This window comes from Macaca fascicularis, chromosome 17 (genome assembly GCF_037993035.2).
Source record: "Macaca fascicularis isolate 582-1 chromosome 17, T2T-MFA8v1.1".
Taxonomy (NCBI): domain Eukaryota; kingdom Metazoa; phylum Chordata; class Mammalia; order Primates; family Cercopithecidae; genus Macaca; species Macaca fascicularis.
This window is the reverse complement of record NC_088391.1, coordinates 63,738,874-63,765,214: the sequence shown is the minus strand read 5'-3', so window position 1 is coordinate 63,765,214 and position 26,341 is coordinate 63,738,874. Positions and strand designations below refer to the sequence as shown.

The 26,341-nt window shown below is 38.6% G+C and overlaps 2 protein-coding genes across 12 annotated transcripts in view; one reads left to right on the top strand and one right to left on the bottom strand.

Annotated features, from left to right (window-relative positions):
- The window catches only part of PIBF1 (progesterone immunomodulatory binding factor 1), a 238,531-nt gene extending 217,102 nt beyond the window's left edge, over window positions 1–21,429 (bottom strand). For all 9 annotated transcript variants that reach the window (XR_012427009.1, XM_005585991.4, XM_015439336.3 and 6 more), the window contains exons 1-5: window positions 21,210–21,429; window positions 19,824–20,122; window positions 8,648–8,748; window positions 5,367–5,565; window positions 2,906–3,025 (exon numbers count right to left, since the gene is read on the bottom strand). Coding sequence is in view for 8 of the 9 variants with exons in the window: in XM_005585991.4 (XP_005586048.3) it covers window positions 2,906–3,025; window positions 5,367–5,565; window positions 8,648–8,748; window positions 19,824–20,075 (672 nt within the window). In the remaining variant the exon portion in view is untranslated. The remainder of the gene's footprint in view (window positions 1–2,905; window positions 3,026–5,366; window positions 5,566–8,647; window positions 8,749–19,823; window positions 20,123–21,209) is intronic.
- Window positions 21,430–21,609: 180 nt separating this feature from the next.
- The window catches only part of DIS3 (DIS3 homolog, exosome endoribonuclease and 3'-5' exoribonuclease), a 29,437-nt gene continuing 24,705 nt past the window's right edge, over window positions 21,610–26,341 (top strand). The window contains exons 1-5 of one of the 3 annotated variants that reach the window (XM_074022130.1): window positions 21,610–21,957; window positions 22,210–22,277; window positions 22,556–22,713; window positions 25,142–25,335; window positions 26,026–26,099. In XM_074022130.1, coding sequence (XP_073878231.1) covers window positions 25,242–25,335; window positions 26,026–26,099 — 168 coding nt within the window. In that variant the 5' untranslated portion in view covers window positions 21,610–21,957; window positions 22,210–22,277; window positions 22,556–22,713; window positions 25,142–25,241. The remainder of the gene's footprint in view (window positions 21,958–22,209; window positions 22,278–22,555; window positions 22,714–25,141; window positions 25,336–26,025; window positions 26,100–26,341) is intronic. The other 2 variants (XM_005585993.5, XM_005585994.5) reach the window with 2 other exon arrangements.

The window sequence follows — 26,341 nt, the reverse complement described above, 5'->3', positions numbered from 1 at the left end:
AGCCAACCTTATACAATTCTGACAATGCTCTCTTCCCTGCTCTCCATATAGCACTCAATTCACCTTATCTTGAACTATTTTTTTGTTTTTTCTATTGCATTTATCAACTTCTGTCACACTACATGATTTGCTATTGTTTGCTTTCCCTTTTAAAATACAATACACATCTCACAGATATCCTTTAAAAATATAAACTCCATTATAGCAGGGATTACTGCTTTGTTTAACAAGGTATCCCAAGTACCAAGAATAATGCATGCCGTATAGTAAATGCAGGATAAACATTTATTGAAAGAATTTCATTCTTTATAATAATGACGTGTGGTAGGTATTACGTGTTATCATCCCTATTTTATGGAGGGAGAAGCTGTTAAGATGGGAGACAGGACTGTGTTCTCTACTATTTTGACTACAGTTGAATTTTTTTTTTAATTGTTATGTTGCAGAGACGAGAAACTGTCTTTTAATTCCTCAAATAAATAGCAGTAAATAATTTAATGAACCATTTCAAAAAATAAACTCCAGAATATGTGACATTTATTTTAATATTGAGTACTACTATTTATTGTTTACTACATCCTGTTTGGCCAGGTGCGGTGGCTCACGCCTGTAATCCCAGCACTTTGGGAGGCCAATCTCTTGAGGCGGTGGATCTCTTGAGGCCAGGAGTTCCAGACCCGTCTGGCCAAAATGGCGAAATTCTATCTCTACTAAAAATACATAAATTAGCCAGGCGTGGTGACACATGCCTGTAAGCCCAGCTACTTGGGAGGCTGAAGCACAAGAATCACTTGAACCCAGGAGGTGGAGGTTGCAATGAGCAGAGATGGCACCACTGCACTCCAGCGGGGGTGACAGAGCAAGACTCCTGTTTAAATAAATAAATAAAGCTGTTTAATGATACTGGCTTTGCTTTTTATTTAAAAATATTTTTATTTAAAAATATTTACCTTTTTCCTAGTGTTTGGCAAGTTGACCTGTACCAGGTCCTTGACAGAGCAGAAAAACCACAAACTCTAAGGATGGTCTGAGTTATCTGTGTTCAAGAGAAATCACGCTGAGAAATTCCAAATATTAAAGTTATTTTAAAAAGGGTGGCTTGATAAAAACAAGGATAGAGAGCTCCTCCAGCCCTCCTACTACACAATAAGAAGTCCTTGAGGGATGCTGAGGTACTATAAGGTGTGTAGAACCAACTCTAAAACCTCGTCTAACTGCCTCTTCCCCAATAACCCCTGTACCACCAAAACCATCCTGCAATAGAGTATAAATGATTTGCCCAAGGCTGCAAAATTAGAAAGTGGCCAAACTGAGGCCTTCTCTGTTCTCTACTATTTTGACTACAGTTGAATTTTTTTAAAAAATTGAACTATCTTTCTAAATGTGCAAAACAGTTTACCTGCACAATATGACATGCTAAGAGAAGAAAGGAAAACAACTGAAGTTTGGAGTGGGGGGCACATCTGCCCCTCTAATTGCTCCTGCTGATATCACAGCTCCTCAGAGGAGAGGAAGGAAGCTGAGCCTTCTTGTTTGGTCTGTAATATTGATTCTATGGCAAGACTTAAGTAAATTCTCTCTAGGACTAATAGTGCAGCAAAGTAGAGCATTAAAAATACAAATTAAATTATAATTATCTATTTCTGGATAATATCATTGATAAAAACTGCCCTTAAAATAGGACATAAATGTTTGTATGCAACTTTGCTAAAATCACGTTTTTACTCTGAAAGGGAAACACAGGCAATGCAATTAAATAAATGAACAAACAGTATTATTTTATCCATTTGATAGAACAGTTAACATTATATGACCTGGTTATGGTCACACAGTAAATGAGAGTGTCAAAATATCATCTAATGTTCTAATTCTAACCTGCTAGAAAGTAAACTCTAGAAGGGCAGGCATTGCCTCTCTTGGGTTCACTGCAAGCACCTAGCACAGCACCATGCACATCACTGGGGTTAATGCTAGTATCAGTACACATGCTCAGAATAAATATTATGAGAGTTAACTGCACTTGACAAAGAAGCCACGTAAGTAATAAAAGGACAGTAGCTCCATCTCATATCACAAACAAGGCTAACTTGTAATGGAGAACTACAGCAGACCTCATTTGTAAACTACAAGTGTTTTCCTTTTAGAAGAATGAAATCTTTGAAGAAAAACAGCCACCCATTTCCAACTGTTACATGGTAGAATGAATCAATCTACCATTATTTTTTTGTTAGCAGACTATAAATACAAGAGTAATCTAGGATATCTGGTCAATAATATAATCAAGTTAATGATTAGTCCACCCTTCTATGTAAATGTTGATTTATGATTACTATATTCATTGTCTAGGCTGAGATACTTTTGAAAATAAAGGGGTGCTATTAATATTTATTCACAGGAATAATGGCAGCTGTCTTAGGCAAACCAGAACCTATGAGGCACTTTAGTTCAAAGTAAAAGTATTCTCTTTTTCTTCTTTCTTATGGCACCTGCAAGAGATCCCCTGCATACATTGGCCTACATTTCTTGTTTCTTGCCTAAATTTCCTGACAAAGTGATGTTAAAAATAGAGACAAATTATTAAATACTTATGTGCATATGCATCATCGGAGTATATACAGCAATTTTCAGGTATAGCCCATATTAGGATTTCAAAAGCAGTTGATTATAAAAATGACTTGCAACAATAAAAGCTCAACTATGGGATATGTCAATATCATAGACTTGTCAATTTTTAAGATGACTACTTCCAATTTAACCTCCTTCCCATTACTTAAGAACTGTAGCAGTCACCATCCCATAGTCCCATTTTTCAATCACTGACTTTTATATTCCTTATCACAAATCTTGAGGGACTCTATAGGAAAAGTTGAAGCTTCTTCCCACTAGCAATCAAAACCATACGAACCTCTGTCAGCTGTTTCAGCTGGCTTTTGTTTGTACTTAATTCTTCTGCTAGGATATTCTTTTTCACTTGTAGTTCACAGATTTCCTTTCTTAATGGATTCATTAGTTCATAGAACCGAACCTTGAAAAAGAAATTAAATTAATAAGCAGTCTTAAATCCAAATTACGATTAAAATTTGCTAATTTGTAGTGCTCTCACTTATCAGTAATAAAGAGACATGCTTACAAAACTACAACAAGACAGTCATTAATGGAACCTAGCCACTAATACTTTCTATCAAGCCTTAATGTTCAATTAACTTCCCTCAAGGGCCAGATGATTTATAACTTCCTATCTTTGACAGTCCTTCCTCCCTTCTACTGACACTCCATTACTACTCATCTACTACTGCTCACTCCACACTATCTGCTTGTAAACTTCCGGAACATATCACAAATATTCAGGAGTCTTGCTCTTGCTGTTTCTTCTGCTAGAGAAGTTCTTCCCCCATATAAATGCATGGCTCATGCCTTGTCTCCCTATAGGTCTCTGACCAAATATCACCTTACTATTAAAGCCCTCCCTGATTTCCCTACCAAATTTGAAGTAGCACTCCCTATTTCTCACCCATGCTCTTTTCTCTATAGCACCTTTGACAAACAGATATTCTACATATTTAACTTTTAAGTTAATGGCTGTGTTGCTCCACTTCGACATAAGCTTCATGAGGGCAGGGATTTCTGTCTGGTTTATACACTGCTCTATTTCCAGTGCCTAAAAATATGATAAGCACTCAATAAATACTTGATGAAGAGGTAAAGCGTTTTCTTTATTTTCATCCCAGGCTCTTGGCAAAGCTTTATTTACTGCTGTCCCTGCAGTGGAAGTCTAATCAGAATGGATCAAGAAGTATCTTTCACGTCACTACTTCCATTTAATTCAGGTCTCTCTTTCCACACATACTTCTCTCAGAGGAATTTTCCTGCCCTATCTCAGGAAAAAAAAGTGTTCCATCTGACAAGGTCCTATAAAACTAAGAAATCATCAGCAAATTAGGAGAGTAATTAGGGGCTATTTCTCATATAGGCATGCCGTCCGAAACTCCTTAACATATGACTGTATTACAAGAATACCATTATTTGGTAAGAGGCAAATCTTAATATTAGCCTTCAACAAAAAGAATCTGCATATAATTAAATTAGTTAACGATAATATTGTTTGTGAAAAGAAAACATGTAAGAAGGAATATTAAGAAAACAAACAGCAAAAATATGTGTAACTGCCACCAGTGGGATACTTTATATCTACTGTAAATGAAGCCTCAAAAACAGAATTTGAGGTATTTGTTTTGGACAGTACACTTTGGATAGAAAAACTGTATTTGAGCCTTAAAAAGAAAAAAAACAGCTGAACAAAAAAGGAACTTCATTTTATCAGACATCACTAATCTGAAAATCTTTTCCCAATGAGAACTAAGAATAGCAACCACCACTAGAGGAAAAACAATAGGTAACATTTTTATGTGTTTACTATCTTATAAGCACTATGCTCATAAACATTTTACATACACAGTCATAGTCTTTACAATTATCCCCAACAGAAAGGCACTGTTATTCCTTTTTACAGATGAAAAAATTCAAGCCTCTTAGGGTAAAATGACATCTATATATTAAAAAGCAGCAGTTCTCAATATATGGTTTTGGGACTTCTGGACTCTGGCCCGCCCACCACTCTGAGATCCTTTCAGGGAATTCACAAGATCAAAACAACTTTCCTAGTAATTATTAAGATTTTTTCCCTGTTTCATTTTCATTCTCTCATGACTGTTCAGTGGAGTTTGCCAGTGGCTACATGATATATGATGACATTATCACTCTTAAGGCCAATGGAATTGTGTACTTATATATTCTTGTGTTTAAAAAATTTATTAGTTTAAAATTCTAGTATGGTAAATACTAATAGACACAGCTCATATAAAAAAACACACATTGGGGTCCTCAATAATTTTTAGAGTGTAAATGAATGCTGACACCAAAATATTTGAGACCACTGCCATTGATTAATCTTAGCTGTTTCAGATTTGTGTAACCAGCTCAAGATCTTGAGCCAATCTCTCACCACAAAGTTCTTTCTCATCCTATCCCTTTATAATCACGCCAACTCCTCTCTCCCACTATCCCCAACCAACCCCTGGCAATAACTACTCTGTTGTTTATAATTTTTCATTTTGAGAATGTAAGAAACCACCAGTTCATGATAATTCATTTCTATGGACTATTCAGTCATTAACTTCAAAACCTATTTATGCTTGACTTTGGAGATCAATGGTCATGATCCTTTAAAATTTGGATCTCAAGACCATTCACCATCCATAGCCATAAAATAATGTATCAATTGGGTACTTCAAAAGTAATTGCTACTACATAAATGGTAAATTTTAGTCTGAAAATATATGCTGTAGTTAAAAATGGATGATACTTACAGATACATATTCAGGAATAGAAAGCTGATCTTCAGGAAAAGCTTTTAATTTAATATATTGGTCTTCTGTCAACTCAAAGTCACGCAGGTTTCGACGAACATCTCCAGCTTTTTCTCTTAGCTGAAGATTTGTCTCTTCCAGTTGTTTCTGTCTCAACAAAATGGTTTCCATTTCTTGTTTCATTAATTCTTGATATTTGCTACATTAGAGAGAATTTATGGCAGGCTTTGAAAAAGTCTTTGAGATTTAATTTTCTCACAGTTTCCTATTTATATCAACATAAAATTAGGAAATGAGAAGCCTGACAGTATTATTTACTTACTCCAGCAAAATGCTTACTCATAGTAACCAGTTAAATATGAAATGACAATTCCATACTAATTATTAAATGTGTAGCCATATAAATTACTAAACAGAGAATTGATATTCTTAAAGAATAACTTTAGAAATTCAAATCATAAAATTATGCATTTTTTCTGCTTAAGGTTTAATGTTAAACATCAAGGACTTTACTTATTAATTTTCATTTCCCTTTTATCCTGATGCTTCAAGGATACCTCTTTAAGATGGTAACACTGAACCACCATAAAGTATTCACTCAACCAATGAGGTAATGAAAACAGTAATCTGCACATACTCATCATTCTCAAAGAATACATGTAGCAGATATTATTCTTAGTTGTCTACTGAAAGACTGTGATCATGAAGGGACAATCTGATATTATTAATCTGTTCTCATGCTGCTAATAAAGACATACCCAAGACTGGGTAATTTATAAAGGAAAGAGGTTTAATGGACTCAGAGTTCCACGTGGCAGGGGAGGCCTCACAATCATGGCGGAAGGCAAAGGAGAAGCAAAGGCACGTCTTACATGGTGGCAGACAAGAGTGCTTGTGCAGGGGAACTCCCATTTATAAAACCATCAGATCTTGTGGGACTTATTCACTATCACGAGAACAGCATGGGAAAGACCACCTCCATGATTCAATTACCTCCCATCAGGTCCCTCCCATGACATGTAGGAATTATGGGAGCTATAATTCAAGATGAGATTTGGGTGGGGACACAGTCAAATCACATCACTGATTTTCCCCTTCCCTACTGTATCAATCCCATTAACAAACATGCTGTTATTTCAATCTTAAAACAAATGAACAAACACAACCACAACTCTTGACCTCATTGCACTTTCCCCTTTGTTAGCCACCCCTTGGAGCAAACTTGCTCAAAAGTTGTCTATACTTATTGTCTCCAAAGCCTTTCCTCTTAAACCCATGATGATCATATTTTTACTGTCTCTAATGAAATCACAATGACATCTAAATTGCAAATGATCAGTTCTTAGCTCTTTTCATCCATGATCTAATGATAGAGTTTGATACAATTCATTTTTCTTTCCTTGACACATTTTCATCACTTGGCTTCCAAGACACCATATTGTTCATTTTTCTTCTATTTTACTGTGGGTCCTTCTCAGTCTCCTTTTCTGCTCTGTCTTAATGTTGGAGTACTTGGTCCTCTGTCTGTATGCACTCTTCCGTGGGGAATTCATCTAGTCTCATGACTTGAATACTGTCTATACCCTAATGATCCCCAGATTTGTACCTCTAGACCAGACTTTTCATATACCTCCACATGGATTTCTAACAAGAAAACTCTAACTTAACATGTCCCAAACTGAACTCCTGCTTTTTACTCACAAAAACTTTTTCTACCATGATTTCCTCCTTCTTAGCTGACAGAAATTCCATTTTTTCATTTGTTCAGGCCAAAATTTTTGATGTAATCCTTGATTCCCCCTTTTCTCTTAAGCCTCACATTGAATCCATCAGCTCTGCCTCCAAAATATATTCAGAATCCAACCTTTTTTTTTTTTTTAACCACCATCAGATATCTTATTACAATAGACTCCTAACTGCCCTCTCAACAGCATCACTGAATCTGATAGGTGTCTTATAGAATTAGAGTAGAAGACCTATAATCGAATACAGTGGTTCTCAAAGTATTGTTCCTGGACCAGCACCATCCGCATCACCTGGGAACCCGGTAAAAATGCAAATTCTCAGGACCCCTCCCAAATCAGAAACTCTGAAGGTGGGATCCAGTAGTCTTTTTTAACAAGCCCTCCAAGTGTTTCTGATACATACTAAAGTTTGAGGTCCACTAATCTAATGTAATAGTGGCTGATAAAAAGGTCTGATAATTTTTTACAATATCAGTTTAGTAAAATCTTAAAAAGGGAAAATATACCTATTTTACACATTTACCTGTAACTAAAACATAGAACTAAACATTCACATTTTTACATAGGATCCAGATACTTTGAATACAGAGGTATGCTTTGATTTTGTGTAAATCTAAGTTCAATTTCTTTACAATGGCATGAGATCCTAAAAGATACTTAGGAAGAAACCAATGAAGGTATCTTTTATGGATTTGATATTTGCTCTCAATCTTAAAACTTGTGTTGCTTATATTTAATTTCTTTTTTTTTTTTTTTGAGACGGAGTCTCGCTCTGTCGCCCAGGCTGGAGTACAGTGGCGCAATCTCGGTTCACTGCAAGCTCCGCCTCCCGGGTTCACGCCATTCTCCTGCCTCAGCCTCCCGAGTAGCTGGGACTACAGGCGCCCGCCACCTCACACGGCTAGTTTTTTGTATTTTTTAGTAGAGACAGGGTTTCACCGTGTTAGCCAGGATGGTCTCGATCTCCTGACCTCGTGATCCGCCCGTCTCAGCCTCCCAAAGTGCTGAGATTACAGGCTTGAGCCACCGCGCCCAGCCATATTTAATTTCATAATTTTTTTAGTTTCTTTTATTGAACCTTTCCAAAGAATTTGATTGTTTATATAATTTTTAATTACATTACATAAGTATAATTGCCATAGGCATATTTAAGCTTGATAAGCCCACAACTGAGCTAGAGAAAGTATGCAGGAATAATAGAAAGTACTTCAAGCCAGGAAAGTCCAAAGGGCCATGAGAATCAATCAGTATGTTGAGTAAAAGAAGAAAGGTTAATGGTGGTCAGTTCAGAGAGCTTCCTTTATCATATATGGTTTATACTGACCAATTGTTTGTTGAATGAATGTTGAATTTTGACTTTTTGTATTTTATGTATTGTATCAAGTATCCTACTTTTTTTGTGGTCTAGGTGTAAAAATTATTGCTATCTCTGACTTAAAATTTCTCTATTTTAGCTTACAATCACAAACATGAACAGGCAATAAAATTACTTTTAATTGCTAACTAGATATCGTTTTTTTAAAAAACGTTTCTTACCTGGCATCTTTCTGTTGAAAAGCCAATTGGTTGTCTAATCTCAATGTTAGTAGCTGCTTCTGGTGAAGTGCGTCATTAAGTTTCTCCTCCAACTCTTCAATCTTAATAAAGAGAAAAAGATCAATTACATGTTCAATTTTCAAATTTGTCATAAAGAAAAAATTTCAGTTTCAATAATAAACATATTTTAAAGACACTTAAAAGAAACAGGCTAAAAATGGATAAAGGCACCAGGCACAGGGGCTCACGCCTATAATTCCAGCACTTCGGGAGGCCAAGATGAGAGGCTTACTTGAGCCCAGGAGTTCGAGACCAGCCTGGGCAACAATGTGAGACCTCATCTCTACAAAACAATTTTTTAAAATTAGCTGCATGTGGTGGTGTGTGCCTATAGTCCCAACTACTTCAGAGGCTGAGGTATGAGGATTGCTTGAGCCCAGGAGATTGAGGCTGCAGTGAGCCATAATCTTGCCACTGCACTACAGCCTAGACAACAGAGAGAGGCCCTATCTCAAAACAACAATAACAGAACACAAAATAGGGTTGAGATTTTTTAAAAATGGTTGTATCCACAAAGACTGTTATGCTATAGTTTGAAACTGCTGCCTCATAAATTTTTTTTTTGGTCAAGCTGTCATTAAGACTTTTTTTTTTCCTCTCTCTTAATTCATTCTCACTGAGAAGCTCACTGACCACTGGGATTTCATGTTGGTGCCTTGCTCGAGTAATTATTTCCACGGCAGGCACTGAATTTATATTCCAGATCTATGTATCTGACTACTGCACATCTTCAATGGATCATCACAAAGGTGATGCTATAAACATCCAAAACAAAAGGAATAATCAACCTCAGCTAATCCTGTATTCCCCATATCTCCGGCCTCTAAAGCAACAACAACAACAAAAAAAAAAGCACAAAAAAACCTGACTCGTGTTTGATACCTTAGTTCTCCCTAACTCCAGATTCTGATCAGAAATCAGTATTTTGTTGTTGAGTTTACTTCATGAATAGCTGTCAAAACAGTATCATCCTCTTTAATACCTACTGAAAAGTCTTCAGTTAGACCCTTATCATCTCTCACCTGGACTATTATAAGAGCTTCTTCATTGGTTTTCCTGCCTTCAGTTTTTGTGTTTGCTTTTTGAGATGGGGTCTCACTCTGTCACCCAGGCAAGAGTGCAGTGGTACAACTTTGGCTCACTGCCACCTCCTCCTGCCAGGCTCAAGTGATTCTCCTGCTGCAGCCTCCCCAGTAGCCGGGATTACAGCCAGGCCCCACCACACCCAGTTAATATTTGTATTTTTAGTAGAGAAGGGATTTTGCCATGTTGGCCAAGCTCGAACTCCTGACCTCAAGTGATCAGTCCACCTTACCCTCCCAAAGTGCTGGGATTACAGGCGTGAGCCACCGCGCCCGGCCTCCTGCCACCAGTTTTGTCAGTCTCCAAATCTATATTCCTTTATCTTATGTTTAAAAAATGCTCAAAAATTTATTTTCTGCTGGGTGCGGTGGCTCAGGCCTGTAATCCCAGCACTTTGGGAGGCCAAGGTGGGTGGATCACTTGAGGTCAGGAGTTCAAGATCAGACTGGCCAGCATGGTGAAACTCCATCTCTACTAAAAAAAATACAAAAATTAGCTGGGTGTGGTGGTGGGCCCCTGAAGCTCCATCTACTCAGGAGGCTGAGGCAGGAGAATCACTTGAAGCTGGGAGACGGAAGTTGTAGTGAGCCGAGATGGCACCACTGCGCTCTAGCCTGGGTGACAGAGCAAGACTCCGTTTCAAAAAAACAAATTATTTTCCTAGTTTTAAATTCTTCAGAGGATCCTGTCTTCAGAATAAATTCTAAACACAGTGGCGTAATACTGTGGTATTTCTTGATCTAGTCAACCACTTTTGTCGCGAGCTTAAAAGGAAACTCCATTTCAGCCCAAATAAGTGTTTGCCATCCCCCAAGTATGCTGTGCTTTCTCAAGCACTTGGATTTTGCTCTATTTAGAAAATTCCTTATTCCCTTTGCTTCAACCAAGACAATTACTGTTTGCCCCTTAAAATACATGAATTTCGGGCCGGGTGCGGTGGCTCACACCTGCAATCCCAGCACTTTGGGAGGCTGAGGTGGGCGGATCATGAGGTCAGGAGACAGAGACCATCCTGGCTAACATGGTAAAACCCTGTCTCTACTAAAAATACAAAAAATTAGCCGGGCGAGGTGGAGTCCTAGCTACTCGGGAGGCTGAGGCAGGAGAATCACTTGAACCCGGGCGGTGGAGCTTCCAGTGAGCCGAGATGGTGCCACTGCACTCCAGCCTGGGCAACAGAGCGAGACTCTGTCTAAAACAAATGAACAAACAAACAAAAATAGATGAATTTCACAGCTAACCCATAATATATGCAAGTGAACCCCTCCTCTTGCATCGTCAAGTCCCTCTTCTCTACCGAATCATTCTATCGCCCAGCAAATGCTCCCTTGATCACAACATTCTCTTTGCTACAGCACCATTTCTCTGTTGGTCTTCAGAGCAAAACTGCAATATAGTTTTTACCCCATACTATTCCAGTGAAACTATTCTTGTTAGAATCCATAATGCCCTGTCCATTGTTTTTTCCTACATATTTATCTTATTTGACAGCATGGCTTGCACTCTCTTTTAGCTTCCATGATACTCTTCTCTAATTTTATTAACTCACTAAATACTCTTAAGCTTTCTAGGCTCCTCAGCTGGTTTCTCTTCCGCTACATCATTTCTGAATGTTGGACTACCCCTTTGACTTACTTTATAGCCCTCTATTCTCCCTAGGAAATATCATACAAACCCATGGCTTGAGGTGTCACCTATATGCTGATGTATATTTCTTTCTATCTATCTATCTATCTATCTATCTATCTATCTATCTACCTACCTACCTACCTACCTACCTAAGAGTGTGTATGTGATGGACTCCTATCTGTGTGAGTTTGTGTGTGTGTGTGATGGATGCCTCCTAAACTCTAACTGACAATTACATTTAGGAATCTATAAGTTACATCTTCAAAACTGAACTTATTAATGTATTTTCCCTCCCAGATCAGTTTTCTCCCAGCCTTCCATTCTTATAAATGGCCCCAGTTAAATAAGCCAAAAACAGGAATCTAACATTAGGCAACAACCTAATAACTCTTCTGCTTCTGTCTTGTCTGCCCTTAGTCTATTATTTTAGTGCCATTTTGAATACAGAAATCAGGACATGTAACTAACTGCTAAAATTTGCCAATAGCTTTTCTGACTATAGTCTAAAGCAAGAGTTAAAAAATGGTGATGGGCTAAATCCAGCCCATGAGGAAAATCTGATGGGGCATAGGTAGCCTATAAAGCGTAAAATATTTTCTGTCTTGGCCATAAAAAAGAGGACCTCTGTCATATTCATTGGCATACATCCAGCAACATCTCAATAAATAACTTAAATCAAAATAAAATATAAAATAAACACATTCTTCATAATTACTATTTCCCAAATCAAGGATACTGCTATATGTTGAGCATCCCAAACCCTAAAATCTGAAATTCAAAATGCTCCAAAGTCTGAAACTTTTTGAGCGTCACTATGACACTCAAAGGAAATGCTCAGTGGGCCATTTTGGATTTCAGATTTTCAGATCTGGGATGCTCAACTGGTGTAACACAAATATTCCCAAATTTAAAAAAAGAAATTCAAAAATCTGAAATACTTCTGGTCCCAAGCATTTCAGATAAGAAACAACCTGTATCACAAGGAAAAAAAAACAAAAAACAAAACAAAAAAAAAACACATTTTTTTCAGGGTTTCAACTTTTACAATTTCAATTAACTTCTAAATTAACTCCCATACCTCAGGGACAAGCTGGGAAATGCATCCATTTCCCAGGTAATAAGGAACCCACAGATCTCTAATGACATAAACAAAAAGAGTTTGGGGCATTTAAAAAATTGAAAGAACTCAATTCTGTGGCTCAAGCTGTAAACTTAGCACTTTGGGGGGCCAACGTGGGAGGACTGCTTGAAGCCAGGAGTTTGAGACTAGCCTGTGCAACATAGTGAGACCCTATTTCTACAAAAAATAAAAAAAATTAGCTGGGTGTGGTGGTGCACGCCTATAGTCTCAGCTGCTCAAAAGACTGAGATGAGAGGATTGCTTGAGCCCAGGAATTTGAGGGTGCAGTTAGCTGTGATCATGCCACCACACTCCAGCCTGGGTTACACAGTGAGACCCTGTCTAAAAATTTGAAAGGCAAGAACAGAGAAGAGGAAAGGAATAAAGAAGTACAATAAGGAAGGAAATCTAGGCAGCAATAGATGGAAATAAAAGTGCAAAGCTAACAACTCTCTAGTATCAGGAAGTTTGGCCCGAATAGCTACTCTTCTGAGTAGCTTTTTTACATTCTTTCAGTTAACAAGCAGCTGAGTGGGAAGTGCTTTTAAAGTTTTCCTGGATCTGCTTGTTCTGTTTTTAGACATGGAGAAATCAAATGAATATGGCCAAGACTATTCCTAGTACATAAAGCCATGTATCCATAAACATTTGTATTGCTGCCATAATGGAGTGGGACACATTAGATTCAAATATTTTCTAACTGAAAAGATTTTGATGGGTGGAAGAAAAAACTTACTTGCCGCCCAACATCAAACCTTCCCTTCTTTCTAACATACTCTGGTTTTTATTAGTAACAACATGTCCAGTTAGCTTCCCATCCTGTGTAGGAAGGGGTGGTCATGCTATTTAATATTAGTCATTTGAGGCCACTGGCTTGAACTTCTGGAAGAACTCTTTAAAGAGGATTGACTCATTTGGCACATGCCCCCTTTTCCACTACTCTTCTCCTTATTATTGTCTGTTACATGTACACACTATTGGAGGCAGATGAGCTATCTTATGATTTCAGGTGAAAAGCGCGTGTTAAAAATAGCTGAGGTTGAAATGAGCCTGGGTTCCTAATGTGATCAAGGAGTAATCATATGAGGTCTACTAAATTACCTATTTTTGGATTTTTGTTATACCAAAGAAACAAAATCCTTCTCTTGCTTAAGCCGTGGTTTCTAGGTCTCTGTTACCAGCAATCACCATTTTCCAAGTCTCTGGTATTAACTACTGAACTTAATCCCTGAAGCCCTGGGCAGTTGGTTCAATCTCTTTCCAAAATAGAAATATCTATATTATTTATGAACAGTTGACTATTCAGGACTACTTAAATGCTTCCAATGACAGGAAGCTCAGAAACTTAAGATAAGGCCATTTCAATGTTAATAGCAGTAACAGGCTTACGTTGAGCAGAAATCTACCTTTCCTGTGACTTCCAACCATTATCATGGAGTTATAGTCTAGTGAGGAAAATGTATTTTTCATAATGTTAGCAAATGATGCTCAATAAGCTTTGGTGAATGAATGACCAACTAAAAATACCATTCTTTCAAGACCTAGGCTTTAGGTTTCCTGCCCAGGCTAAAAAGTGTATGGCATGGCTGGGTGCAGTGGCTTCACACCTGCACTTTGGGAAGCCGAAGAGGGTGGATCGCTTGAGGCCAGGAGTTCAAGACCAGCCTGGCCAACATAGTGAAACCCCCATCTCTACCAAAAATACAAAAATTAGCTGGGCGTGGTGGTGCGGGCCTGCAGTCCCAGTTACTCGGGAGGCTGAGGCACAAGAATCGCTTGAACACAGGAGGTGAAGGTTGTAGTGAGCTGCTATCATGTCACTGCACTCCAGCCTGGGCGATAGAGTGAGCCTCCGTCTCAAAAAAAAAAAAAAAAAAAATTAAAAGAAAAAAGTATATGGCGGCACTACCAAATTGAGCCCCTTTCTTCTTTGCTTAAAAATTCAGAGAGGCTGTGACCAGATAGATTTGAACCAAAGACCACATGGTGTTACCAGATCCATTAGGATTTTGGGGGTCCTGTTCATTTCAAAATATCCCATGAACTTTCTTTGCTTTCTTCTAGAGCTGGACCTCACTGAAACACCAAAAAACAAATAGGTCTAACACCAGGAGTCCAATATACTTCTGAGTCCTCACAATCGACCAGAGAGACAAAATGCAGTGGAGTGTACTAGCTTTAGAATCAAGGCTCACAAGAAACAGTGTAGCACTTTCTGTTCATCTGGAGTGCTTCACACATACAGACAAAAGACAAGACATAACTAAACATATAATAACACATACGAATAAAGGTGTTATTTCAAAACATAAAAAGAAATATGTCACATACTCATTTATACATAAATAAGTGAAAAATATATATGTAATGTGTGTAGTGCTGTTTGCCTGTCTAAGGTGGTATTCCCAGGGGATGTTTATATATATATATATATATATATATATATATATATATATATATATATACACACACACACACACACAATGCACATATACATATTCTTTAATATTTTTAAAATATTCTTTCATCAACTCTAGACCTACACTTTCTCACATTGTAACATCTCTAAAATTGGAATGCATTTTACAATCTAAGGCACTTAATAATTCAACTGGCAGTTTTTAACCTTAGCAATGCATGTAATGATGAATCTTACAATAGAGGTGCTTTAGGTTCAATAAATTATGGAAGGCTAACTCTACAATAGGTATTTCTTGATATATTTGAGAGCAAACATCTTATTCCTAAGGGGTCTTCAAGCAGAAAATCCTGAGTGCTCATTTGATAGAGAAAAAACTCCACTAATATACAGCAGGATAGCTATTTTGGAGAGAACCTGGCAGTACACTTAAATGAAGCAGACGTTTATATATGTCAAAACATGCTCACAGAGGTCCAGAAGAGAAATGTCTAATGCTGCATGTGTTGGCAAGGAGCTGGAGGCAATCTGGATGCCTAGCAATGTAGGAGTAGATAGACTGGTAGATGCACACAAAAATTATATAACAGTTGGAAGCAAAGGACTAGATGTACACAAAGTAACAGATAATTTCAAAAACAGTGCTGAGTAGAAAAAGAGATGAGAACAAAAACAAAGCATACAATTTACCTTTCTGTAAAGTTAAAATAAAAGATACACATTCTCAATACACGTAAACAAAACATTAAAATGTTTGCATTAAGAAACAGAAGAAGGGAATGAGCTATAGGAATAAAAAGAATAAATACATTAGATAAACAGTGGCCTTCCAGGGATCAATGATGATTATGTGTCAAACTCAGGAAAATGACTAATTTAATCTTCCTCATTTTCAGCCAAACTAGAAAACCACAACAAAACTACATTAAGCACCATGGAAGTAGAAAAATAATAATACTGTGCTGAGTAAGTACAGCTACAAATAAAATAATATGTAAATAGTAAGTATATTATTAGTATATACCAGGCATGTATGAGCTTACATACATTGATAAATCCTCCCAATAATTCCATGGAATAAATACTATTATCAGTTTATAGGAATTCAGGGAATAAACAAGTTAAGGAATTTAGTAAGGCTGGAATTCAAAACCCAAACTGTGTGCACCTAGAACTGTAATTTGGATTTGTTACACTAGACAGCCTGTCACGAATCAGCCAACATTTCTATAATATAAAGCTTACACCTAAAAAGAAGCAAAGCCGTTGACAACCAAGCATAATGCAAGCTGAAGACAAATAATAAAAGAGGTGGCCGAATAAAATGTAAGTCTGGATATGGCATATAGGCGGCACTTAATAAAATATTTGCTGACTGAGTGAGTGAATTAATGAGTGGGAGATAACCTCAGGTTGATTCAATGAGCTGCACCAAAGATCTGGAGAGGTGACGGTAGATGGAGTTCACGTGAAATGCAAAAAGAGTAAGGGAATACGGATGGGAAACCACTGGATGCATGGATAAACTACCAAGTGACCGAGACTAGGGAGGTGACTGTATATGGTACCTAAAAGAAAGTGTTTGGAGCTTCACTTGTGTAGAGTATAGGCTTTAGACCTCCTAGGTTTGAATCCTATCTGGTTCTATCACTTTCATCTGAATGGCCTTGGGTATGCTATTAACCACCTAGTGGTTTTGTTCTATCTGAGCAAAATGGGGTTCAGTCATTCATTTAAAAAACAGCTGGGCACTTATTTTGTGGCAGGCGCTGTTCTAAGTGCTGGAAATACAACCATGAATACAAAAACATCCTTGTCCTCACGGACCTCATAGTCTATTCACAAATAACAAACAAATTCAGTCTGATGGCCATAAAAGGCACAGAAAATGAAAGGGAGGAAACAGATAAGGATACTATGTTAGTTGATAACAACAACAGCTAATACTTACTGTGGGCTTATTTTCTGTGTCCCCTCAAAATTCGTATATTGAAACCTAATCACCAATGTGAGTAGGAGGAAGTGGGGGCCTTTGGGATGATTAGGTTATAAGGGTAGAATCCTCATTGTTGGGATTAGTGCCCTTATAAAAGTGATCCCAGAGAGCCAGCTTACCTTTGTGCCATAGGAGGACACGGTAAGAAGTATGCAACCTGGGAGAGTGCCCCCATCAGAACCTTACCATATGAGCACCCTTATCTTGGACTGTCTTGCTTCCAGATCTGTGCAAAATAAATTTTTGTTGTTTATAAGCTACCCAGTCTATGGTATTTTGTTATAGCTGACCAAATGGACTAAGACACTAGGTAACCGGTACTATCTAACTTACTGTATGATTCATTTAATATAATGGTTCAGGGAAAGCCTCCTCCCCTAAAAGTACCTATCTTTCACAGGGTTGCTATGAAGCTTAAATGAGGCAACACTTAAAGGTTCTTAGAACAATGTCTGGCACAGCATAAGCACTCAATAAATGTTAGCCATTCGTGTAATTTTTAAAAGTTTACCTAAACTGGTCCTTTACTTCATCAAGATTGAGGCTTTGGGTAACTATGAGAGGCATGATCAAGAAATTTTTCAGTGGCAGGATACTGAAGTAAGTTGGCATACATAGTCAAGAACTAAAATAGGAGACAGACTTATCAAGTGAGATAGTCTAAGTGAAACAATAAAATGTGCAGGTAGAAAGAGCTGGACCAAGAGGAAAGATGATGGGTTTACCATGGGAAAGCAAAGATGTTCTCAGTGACAGTAGGAAAGAACTCTTTGGTCTTTCTGAAATAGCTGTAAAGTTCTCATAACTAGTGACAACTTTATAAATCTTACTTCAAATCCTATAACTGTCGATAACCACACAAGGACAAAAAACAATGACTAGAACATCTTTAATTTGTATGGCAAACATCGTTTGCTAATGATTATGGAATCTGAATTTATGCATCTTATTATGACAAAGTAACTATAAAATAGACAGACACAGTATGTAGCAAAAGAAATGTACCAAAGAAACCAAATTTCCAGAGCAAAGATAATTATAATTTTGGCTGGTCAGGTGCGGTGGCTCACGCCTGTAATCCCAGCACTTTGGAAGGCAGAGGGAGGCGGATCACGTAAAGCCAGGAGTTCAAGATCAGCCTGGCCGACACGGCAAAAAACCTTGTCTCTATTAAAAATACAAAAATTAGCCAGGCATGGTGGCAGGCGCCTGTAATCCCAGCTACTCAGGAGGCTGAGGCAGGAGAATCACTTGAATCTGGGAGGAGGAGGTTGCAGCGAGCCGAGGTCACACCACTGCACTCCAACCTGGGCAACAGAATTAGACTCTATCTCAGGAAAAAAAAAAAAATTGTAATTTTGATTCTCCCTATCAAATCAGTCATATCTGTTAGTGCTAAATGAAGTAGCAAACAACATGGTAAGAAAATACATCTAAGGAAATATACTTCCACTTTGGGAGGCCGAGATGGGTGGATCACCTGAGGTCAGGAGTTGCAGACCAGCCTGGCCAACATGGTGAAACTCCATCCCTACTAAAAATACAAAAAAAATTACCCGGGCGTGGTGGTGAGCACCTGTAATCCCAGCTATGTGGGAGGCTGAGGCAGGAGAATTGCTTGAACCCAAGAGGCAGAGGTTGCAATGAGCCCAGATTGCGCCACTGCACTCCAGCCTGGGCGACAGAGCAAGACTGTCTCAAAAAAAAAAAGAAAAAGAGAAAATATACCTCATATGTGCTAGATTTTTAAAACTGAGTCTACAAAAGTAATTAATCCATATCTACCTTTAAATCACTCCATATTTCAATATTCAAATTATTATCATTTTGAGCTAGGGTCTTGCTCTGTCACTCAGGCTGGAGTGCAGTGACACGACCTCAGCTCACTGTAATCTCTGCCCCTGGATTCAAGTGATTCTCCTGCCTCAGCCTCGGGAGTAGCAGGACCCATAAGTGGAGCACCACCACGCAGGGCTATTTTATTTTATTTTATTTTATTTTATTTTATTTTTTTAGTAGCAAGGTGGTCTACCATGTTGCCCAGGGTGGTCTCGAACTCCTGAGCTTGACAGCAATCCACTGGCCTCAGCATCCAAAGTGCTGGGATTACCGGTGTTGGCCACTGCATCTGGCCTCCAATTATTATTATTATTATTAGTTTTTGAGATAGTCTTGCTCTGTTGCCCAGGCTGAAGTGCAGCGGCGCGATCGTGGCTCACTGCAAACTCCACCTCCTGGGCTCAAGCGATTCTCCTGCCTCAGCCTCCCGCCTCAAGACTCCTGAGCAGCTGGGATTACAGGCACCTGCCATCACGGCTGGCTTTTTTTTTTTTTTCAGTAGAGCTGGGGTTTCACAATGTTGGCCAGGTTGGTCTCAAACTGCTGACCTCAGGTGATCCAACTGACAGATAAAACTGTATTTGTCAGGTACAACATAATGTTTTGAAATATATGTACATTGTGAAATGGTTAACTCTAGCTAATTAACAAATGTTCTACCTCACATAGTTATTTTAGTAATGAGAACACTTAACATCTGATGTGTTTTTCAAGATTACAATGTCATTAACTATAGTCACCATGCTGCACAATAGATCTCTTGAATGTATTCCTCCTATTCAACTGTAATAATGTATCCTTTGACCAACATCTCCCCAATCCTCCTTTACCCCAACCACATCAGCCCTTGGTAACCACCATTCTATTCTCTACTTCTATGAACACCAAAATTATTTAAAGGCTATACTTGTCAAGAAATATAAATGTATCATTTCAAGTTCAGATAATGTGTGTGTGTATTTAATTCTTATTTACCTGCCATTTGAAGACAATAAAGCATACAGAAAACAAAATTTAAACCTGATCTTACCTTTGTAAGATAATCCACTTTCAAATTGTCGATCATCATAGTTTTCTGGGATAGCTCAATTTTTAGTAACTGAATATTATGAAGTAGTTCTTTTCGTTCAATTAGCTGCCTGGTGATTTTGACTTTACCCTCTCGCTCTTCTGATGAGGAAATATCGTCCGTAGGAACTGTTGTTTCTAAACTAATATCTTCAGATTCTAGAGAACTAGAGATGTTCACTTTTTTTGACTCCTTTGAAATTTTTCGAGACATTTTTATTATTATGGATCAGTTTTCTTCTCTAATTCGATTTTAGTATTCTGTAGGTTAAAAAACAACATTAATTTAAAAATTAACTGCAGAAATCATGGACCGTATTGAAGAGAGACTAAGGGTTCCTTAAATAAATATTAGGCAATTTAGTGCACCCCTAATCTAGAACAGATTATTGCAGTAAGTTAGTGCTCAAATCAAACACATTAATTCCTCCTACGAACTCAGTCTTCGAGGAACTTTAAAGAAACAAAACAAACAAACAAAAAACAACAGTTCCTGGGGGGAGGAATCTTATTTGGACGAAACAAAGAAATGTACAAGATGAAGAAAAAAGCCCATTATAATCAAGAATGGCACTACTAAGAGCAACACATGCTCAAGGATAACAGAAATCACGACTGAGTTGGTCAGGGAAAGGTTACACGGAGGTAGCACTTAGACTCTTGAAAGACTTGGACAGGCATAGTAAAGAGGAGAAATCATGCAGTTATTAACGATACGTGAGTGGAAGTAAAAAAATAAAGCCAAGTCTTGGAATAGTTACTCATTCCATTTCCCCCCCACCCCCAAAACACACACACACACACACACACACACACACACACACACACACACCCTCAACGATCAAGACTGGAGGGCCTCATAATGTCAAAATATGGTTGGATTTTATTCTATAGGCAATGAGTCATCACTGAAAGTTTTTTAAATAGGGAAAACAGGGAGACAAAAACATTTTTTATAGATAGCAGAATGAAAACAACAGGGTATAACAAAAGTTAAAGAAATTCTAAATATAACTTCTTACTCTTTCATAAGAATGTTAGCAACTACCTTGTTTTAATACCTCATGATATAACAAATTATGCTATTAAATATTTCAGTTTTTCTAAACTGAATGATAAGGAAAGGTGTATGGAGTGGAAACAGCGAGAACTATACTAAGATCGGCCTCCCTCTTTTTTGAAGGGAAATGGGTAAGAAAAAGTGAATTCAAAGACAAATCCTCTCCTCGATTACAAAGGACCCGAAACGGGGACTGCCTACACACTCAGCGCGAAAATTAAGCCCTAAACTTGGCAGGTCGGGGGATTCCTTGCCCCACGCGGCAAAGGGATGATAGTCGCTAGTTACCTCGAAAGAGTCAATTACTCCACACTGAACGCTTGACCAGCGGCCAGTGCAGATACTTCGAGGGACCAAAGGCGTCTCCAGTCGGAAGCTCAAGGTTGCAGGCCCTCAACAAGGGATTTCAGGACAGGGGACCGTTAGGACCAGTAACCAAGACAACCATCTCCGCACCCGTAAGGACGATAGAAGCAGCACTCCCACAAGCCGCCGGAAGTCAGCTCTCCCGGATGTTCCGAGGCGCGGAAAGCAATACACGATGGGAGGTGGAGTCCAGAAGCGAGCCCCGCCTAGGCTACGGGCGGAAATGGCTCCTCGCCTTGCTTTGTCGCCCCTCCTCACTTTCGCCCAATCGCGGCCGTCAGAGAGCCAATCAACTTTTGTCTCGACATTTCCCGCGAGAAGTGTTAATAATATCCAGGAACGGAAAAGAGAGGACTTCTGGATGAGGCATAGTTGTGTCCTAGCTTGAAGCCTTTTGCTGGAAGAGCACTGCTGGGGTTAGGATTCTGCGCGGCGAGGCAAGATGCTCAAGTCCAAGACGTTCTTAAAAAAGACCCGGGCGGGCGGCGTGATGAAGATCGTGCGCGAGCACTACCTGCGAGACGACATCGGCTGCGGTGCGCCCGGGTGCGCAGCGTGTGGCGGGGCGCACGAGGGGCCGGCCCTGGAGCCGCAGCCCCAGGACCCGGCGAGCAGCCTCTGCCCGCAGCCGCACTACTTGCTGCCTGACACTAATGTGTTACTGCACCAGGTGCGTGGGCGGGCGAACCGCGGACAGCGAGGCCCCACCGGGACAAGGGGATATGACACGTAGGGAAACTGAGGCTCAGGGAGGAGGGTCTTTGGCAGTGTCTCAGATCTAGGGGAAGGGAAACCCCCTGGGGACCCAAGCTGCCTGTTCCGCAGGCCGAGGTTCTTTTCCTTGTGCTTTAAAAAATGTAGTTCTTGGAGTCGTATTTTAGACACGTTATTTTTCTAACTCCTGGTGTCTCTTCTGCCTTAGATTGTAAATGCCTGGAGGCTGGGGACCTGGGCTTCTGTGGCCTCCAGCCTGCGACTCCCAGGCAGCTTGTAAGTGCCTACGAACAAAAACTATGTGAGCCAACGTATTTCTTTATTAATACCCTTAATTCTACGAAGTCTTGGATTGGTCTGTTTAAGTGTGCTTTTTAAATAGATCTGAAGGATTTAGTGACTATTGTTTTCTATAGCCAAATAGCTTCTTGGCTTAACTTATTCAGTGTATTTAAAACAAAGTATTTATGCCCAACATAAAACGGGATTTTGTGTTTGACAGAAACTACTTACAAATGAATATAGGAAAAATTAACTTACTTTCTTTTTTTAAGATTGATGTTCTTGAGGACCCTGCCATCAGGAATGTAATTGTGCTACAAACAGTTCTTCAAGAAGTGAGAAATCGCAGTGCCCCCGTATATAAACGTATCCGAGATGTGACTAATAACCAAGAGAAGCATTTCTATACTTTCACTAATGAGCACCATAGGTAGGAGGAATATTGCTAAGTTAAATATCAGGAAACCACAGAATTAGCTAAATTGGAAAGAGGGTTCCTGTGAGTAATTTGTGACATTGTCAGTAGATAAGTGATAGATTTCATACCCTATTTGATTCTTACATCGCTGTGCAGAAGATAATGCTAAGTGAATCTCTAAGGTCACACAGGCATTGATGGGCTCAAGCCTAAAACCAAGGCCTGCTGACTCCTAGACTACAGTAGGTAATTTTATTTCCAAAATGTTTTCATTTTGAATTGGTTTTAGCTTGAGTTAGACCGTAGAATCTTGGAAGATGAGATTTGCCTAAGTTCCTGGAATGCCATATAATGTGAAGAACAGGGCAATAAAATGTATGAGTTTGTGAAGTTTCTATTTTGTTTAGAAATAGAAAGTATATTTATTCTTAATGGTTTTTTAAAAAGTTTAATACTTTGCAGCAGATTACATTGAGCAAGATTAGGTTAAGGAATATAATTCTTTTTTTTTTTTTTTTTTGAGACACAGTCTCACTCTGCCGCCTAGGCTGGAGTGCATGGCATGATCTCGGCTCACTGCAACCTCCACCTCCCAAGTTCAAGCGTTTCTCCTTCCTCAGTCTCCTGAGTAGCTGGGATTACAGGCAGGTACCACTATGCCCGGCTAATTTTTGTTTTTTTAGTAGAGACAGGGTTTCACCATGTTGGTCAGGCGGGTCTCAAATTCCTGACCTCGTGATCTGCCCACCGCAGCCTCCCAAAGTCCTGGGATTACAGGCATGAGCCACCACGCCTGGCCAGGAATAGAATTCTTTGTTGTGCTTTTAGATTCAAGACCTTTGAACTCAGTGTGTGGTCTCAGAAAATAAGATATTGCCTATTATGTTATATTACGTAAATAATCTATGATGGGTATTTATGGTACTTTTATTGGATTGGATCAGGGCTTCTCAATCTTGGCATTATAGATATTTTGAACTGAATTTTTTTGTGTGTGGTGGGAAGGCTGTTTTATACATTGTAGGATGTTTAACAGTGTTCCTAGCCTCGTTGGCAGAATCACCACCCCTTACCCCCACCACCACCACCACTCAGTTGTAATGATGCAAAATGCCCTGGGGGAGCGAATTCACTCAATTGAGAACCATTGGATTAGTGTGTAGGATTCTGGTAATGAAATTCCATCAGATTATGCACGTTTTTAAAAACCTTAATTTATCAACTTTCTTGATTCTTATATTTCAAACTTCGATGTCCTTGTAAAGAATACCAGTAAAGCCCTTGTAGGCTTCTTATTGTTAGTACCTCCTTGAAATCCAGAAATAGGAACGTCACTTGTTTTTCAGTGCAGAAAGACCCACCTTTAAAACCAATTCCAAAATTGATGACTCTGTCTTTCACTGATAAGCTTTAAGCATTAGCAGCTGGGCGTGGTGGCTTATGTCTGTAATCCTGGCACTTTGGGAGGTTGAGATGGGCAGATCACTTGAGGCCAGGAGTTCCAGACCAGCCTAGCCAAATTAGCTGGTTGTGGTGGTACATGCTTCTAGTCCCAGCTGCTTGCGAGGCTGATTTGGGAGGATCGCTTGAACTCGGAGGTAGAGGTTGCAGTAAGCTGAGATCGTGCCACTGCACTCCAGCCTGAGCTGCAGAGCAAGACTCCGTTTCAAAAAAAAAAAAAAAAAAAGCATTAGCAAGTGCATTCAACGATGAGGAATAAAATAATTCTAAAACTATTAATATAAATCAATCAAATTATAAAATTGAAATCTATTACCATTAAGTACTGGAAGCTATTGTAGTGAACTTTGCTGTTGTACTTAAACCTGGCATTGATGAACAGATTTAAAGAAATAGATGAATGTATTGACATTTGGGAGTTTAGATAGAAGAAATATGTAGTATCTATTAATACACCTGGCTTTTCAGTCTCTACATAACTTCAGCTATTAGTGTTTACCATGGATAATTTACATGCATTATTTATTAATGACTGTAGAATTCTGATTATAAATGATCTAATTATACTATTTGTAGCTTTTAGAAATTGCTATTAACCTACAGTGTGAGTGAAATCTGATTATCAGACCTGTGAAATTGTATTATAATTTTATCTCAACAAACTTATTTAGTGTCTCAACCTAAAGTATAAATTCTGATCTTGAATTTTTCTTTTTAGGAAAAGAAATTCTATTAGTCTTTTTCTTGTCCCATTAATAACATAATTTTCTTCTTTTCCAAGCAAATTGTTTCTTAAAAACTTAATTATAGGAATCTTAATTTCTTCTCTGAGGTGTACATCTGAATACATTCCAGAGAAAAGATATACCATTGACTTTTTCTGGGTTAGTGGTTAAGCATGTATGTGCTGAGAGTTTTCACATATCCTTGTGTCTACTGATTTCCTTTTGTTTCGTTTTTTCCTTTCCTTTCCATTTAGAGAAACCTATGTAGAACAAGAGCAGGGAGAAAATGCTAATGACAGGAATGATAGAGCTATTCGAGTAGCAGCAAAATGGTACAATGAACATTTGAAGAAAATGTCAGCAGACAACCACCTGCAAGTTATCTTCATAACAAATGACAGGAAAAACAAAGAGAAAGCTGTAGAAGAAGGAATACCAGCTTTCACTTGTAAGTCTAGATGTAGAAGTACTTAGTGCATGTTTGCAAATACGTGGAAAAATAATCATCAGACCTATAGTCAGATGTTCACTTTAGTATTTTCGTAGTCCTATGTAACTTCATGTGATATTTTTGTATTTTTAAATTTCACATAGTTTTTAAGCTAAATATGTTGTGGTGCCCAGTGGTTGTTAATTTTCCTCTCAGTATTTGCAACTGGTTTAGCGATGAAATCTCATAAATACACTGGAACGCCTGCCTCTGCTTTAGGCATGATCACATCAACAGATTTTTGGATTTTGTTTCTTAAATAAATTGAGGCCAGGTGCTGTAATCCCAACACTTTGGGAGGTCAGGGCAAGAGGCTTGCTTGAGACCAGGCGTTCAAGACCAGCCTGGGCAACATAGGAAGACTATGTCTCTACAGAAAAAAAAAAAAAAGAGAGAGCCATGCATGGTAGTGTGTAACTATAGTCCCAGCTACTCAGGAGGCTAAGGCATGAAGATAGCTTGAGCCCAGGGATTCTAGGCTGTAGTGATGTGTCATTGCACTGCTGCACTCCAGCCTGAGAGACAGAGTGAGACTGTCTTTTAATGAATGAAAGAATGACATGTATACTGTCGCAAACAAGACTATCCATCTTTTTCGTATCTAAGGAAAAAAACCCTATCAAAAACAGCATAAACTTATTTTTTCAGGTGAAGAATATGTAAAGAGCCTAACTGCTAACCCTGAACTCATAGATCGTCTTGCTTGTTTATCTGAAGAAGTGGTATGTTTTTGTTTTGTTTCGTTTTTGAAAAGTAAAAATATTAAAATAGCCACTTTGGAATATTAGGCACATAGATACCAAATTTAAAAATTGGAATGTCGGTGGGTAAGCTGGATTTGGAATAGTTGTGTTATAAACAAGAGTGGATGTCATAGGCTTATTGAAATGCCATTCCTAAAAGACAACTTTCTAAAATAGATATATTTCCTTTAACCTGAGTAGGGCCTGGTACATGGTAGCAC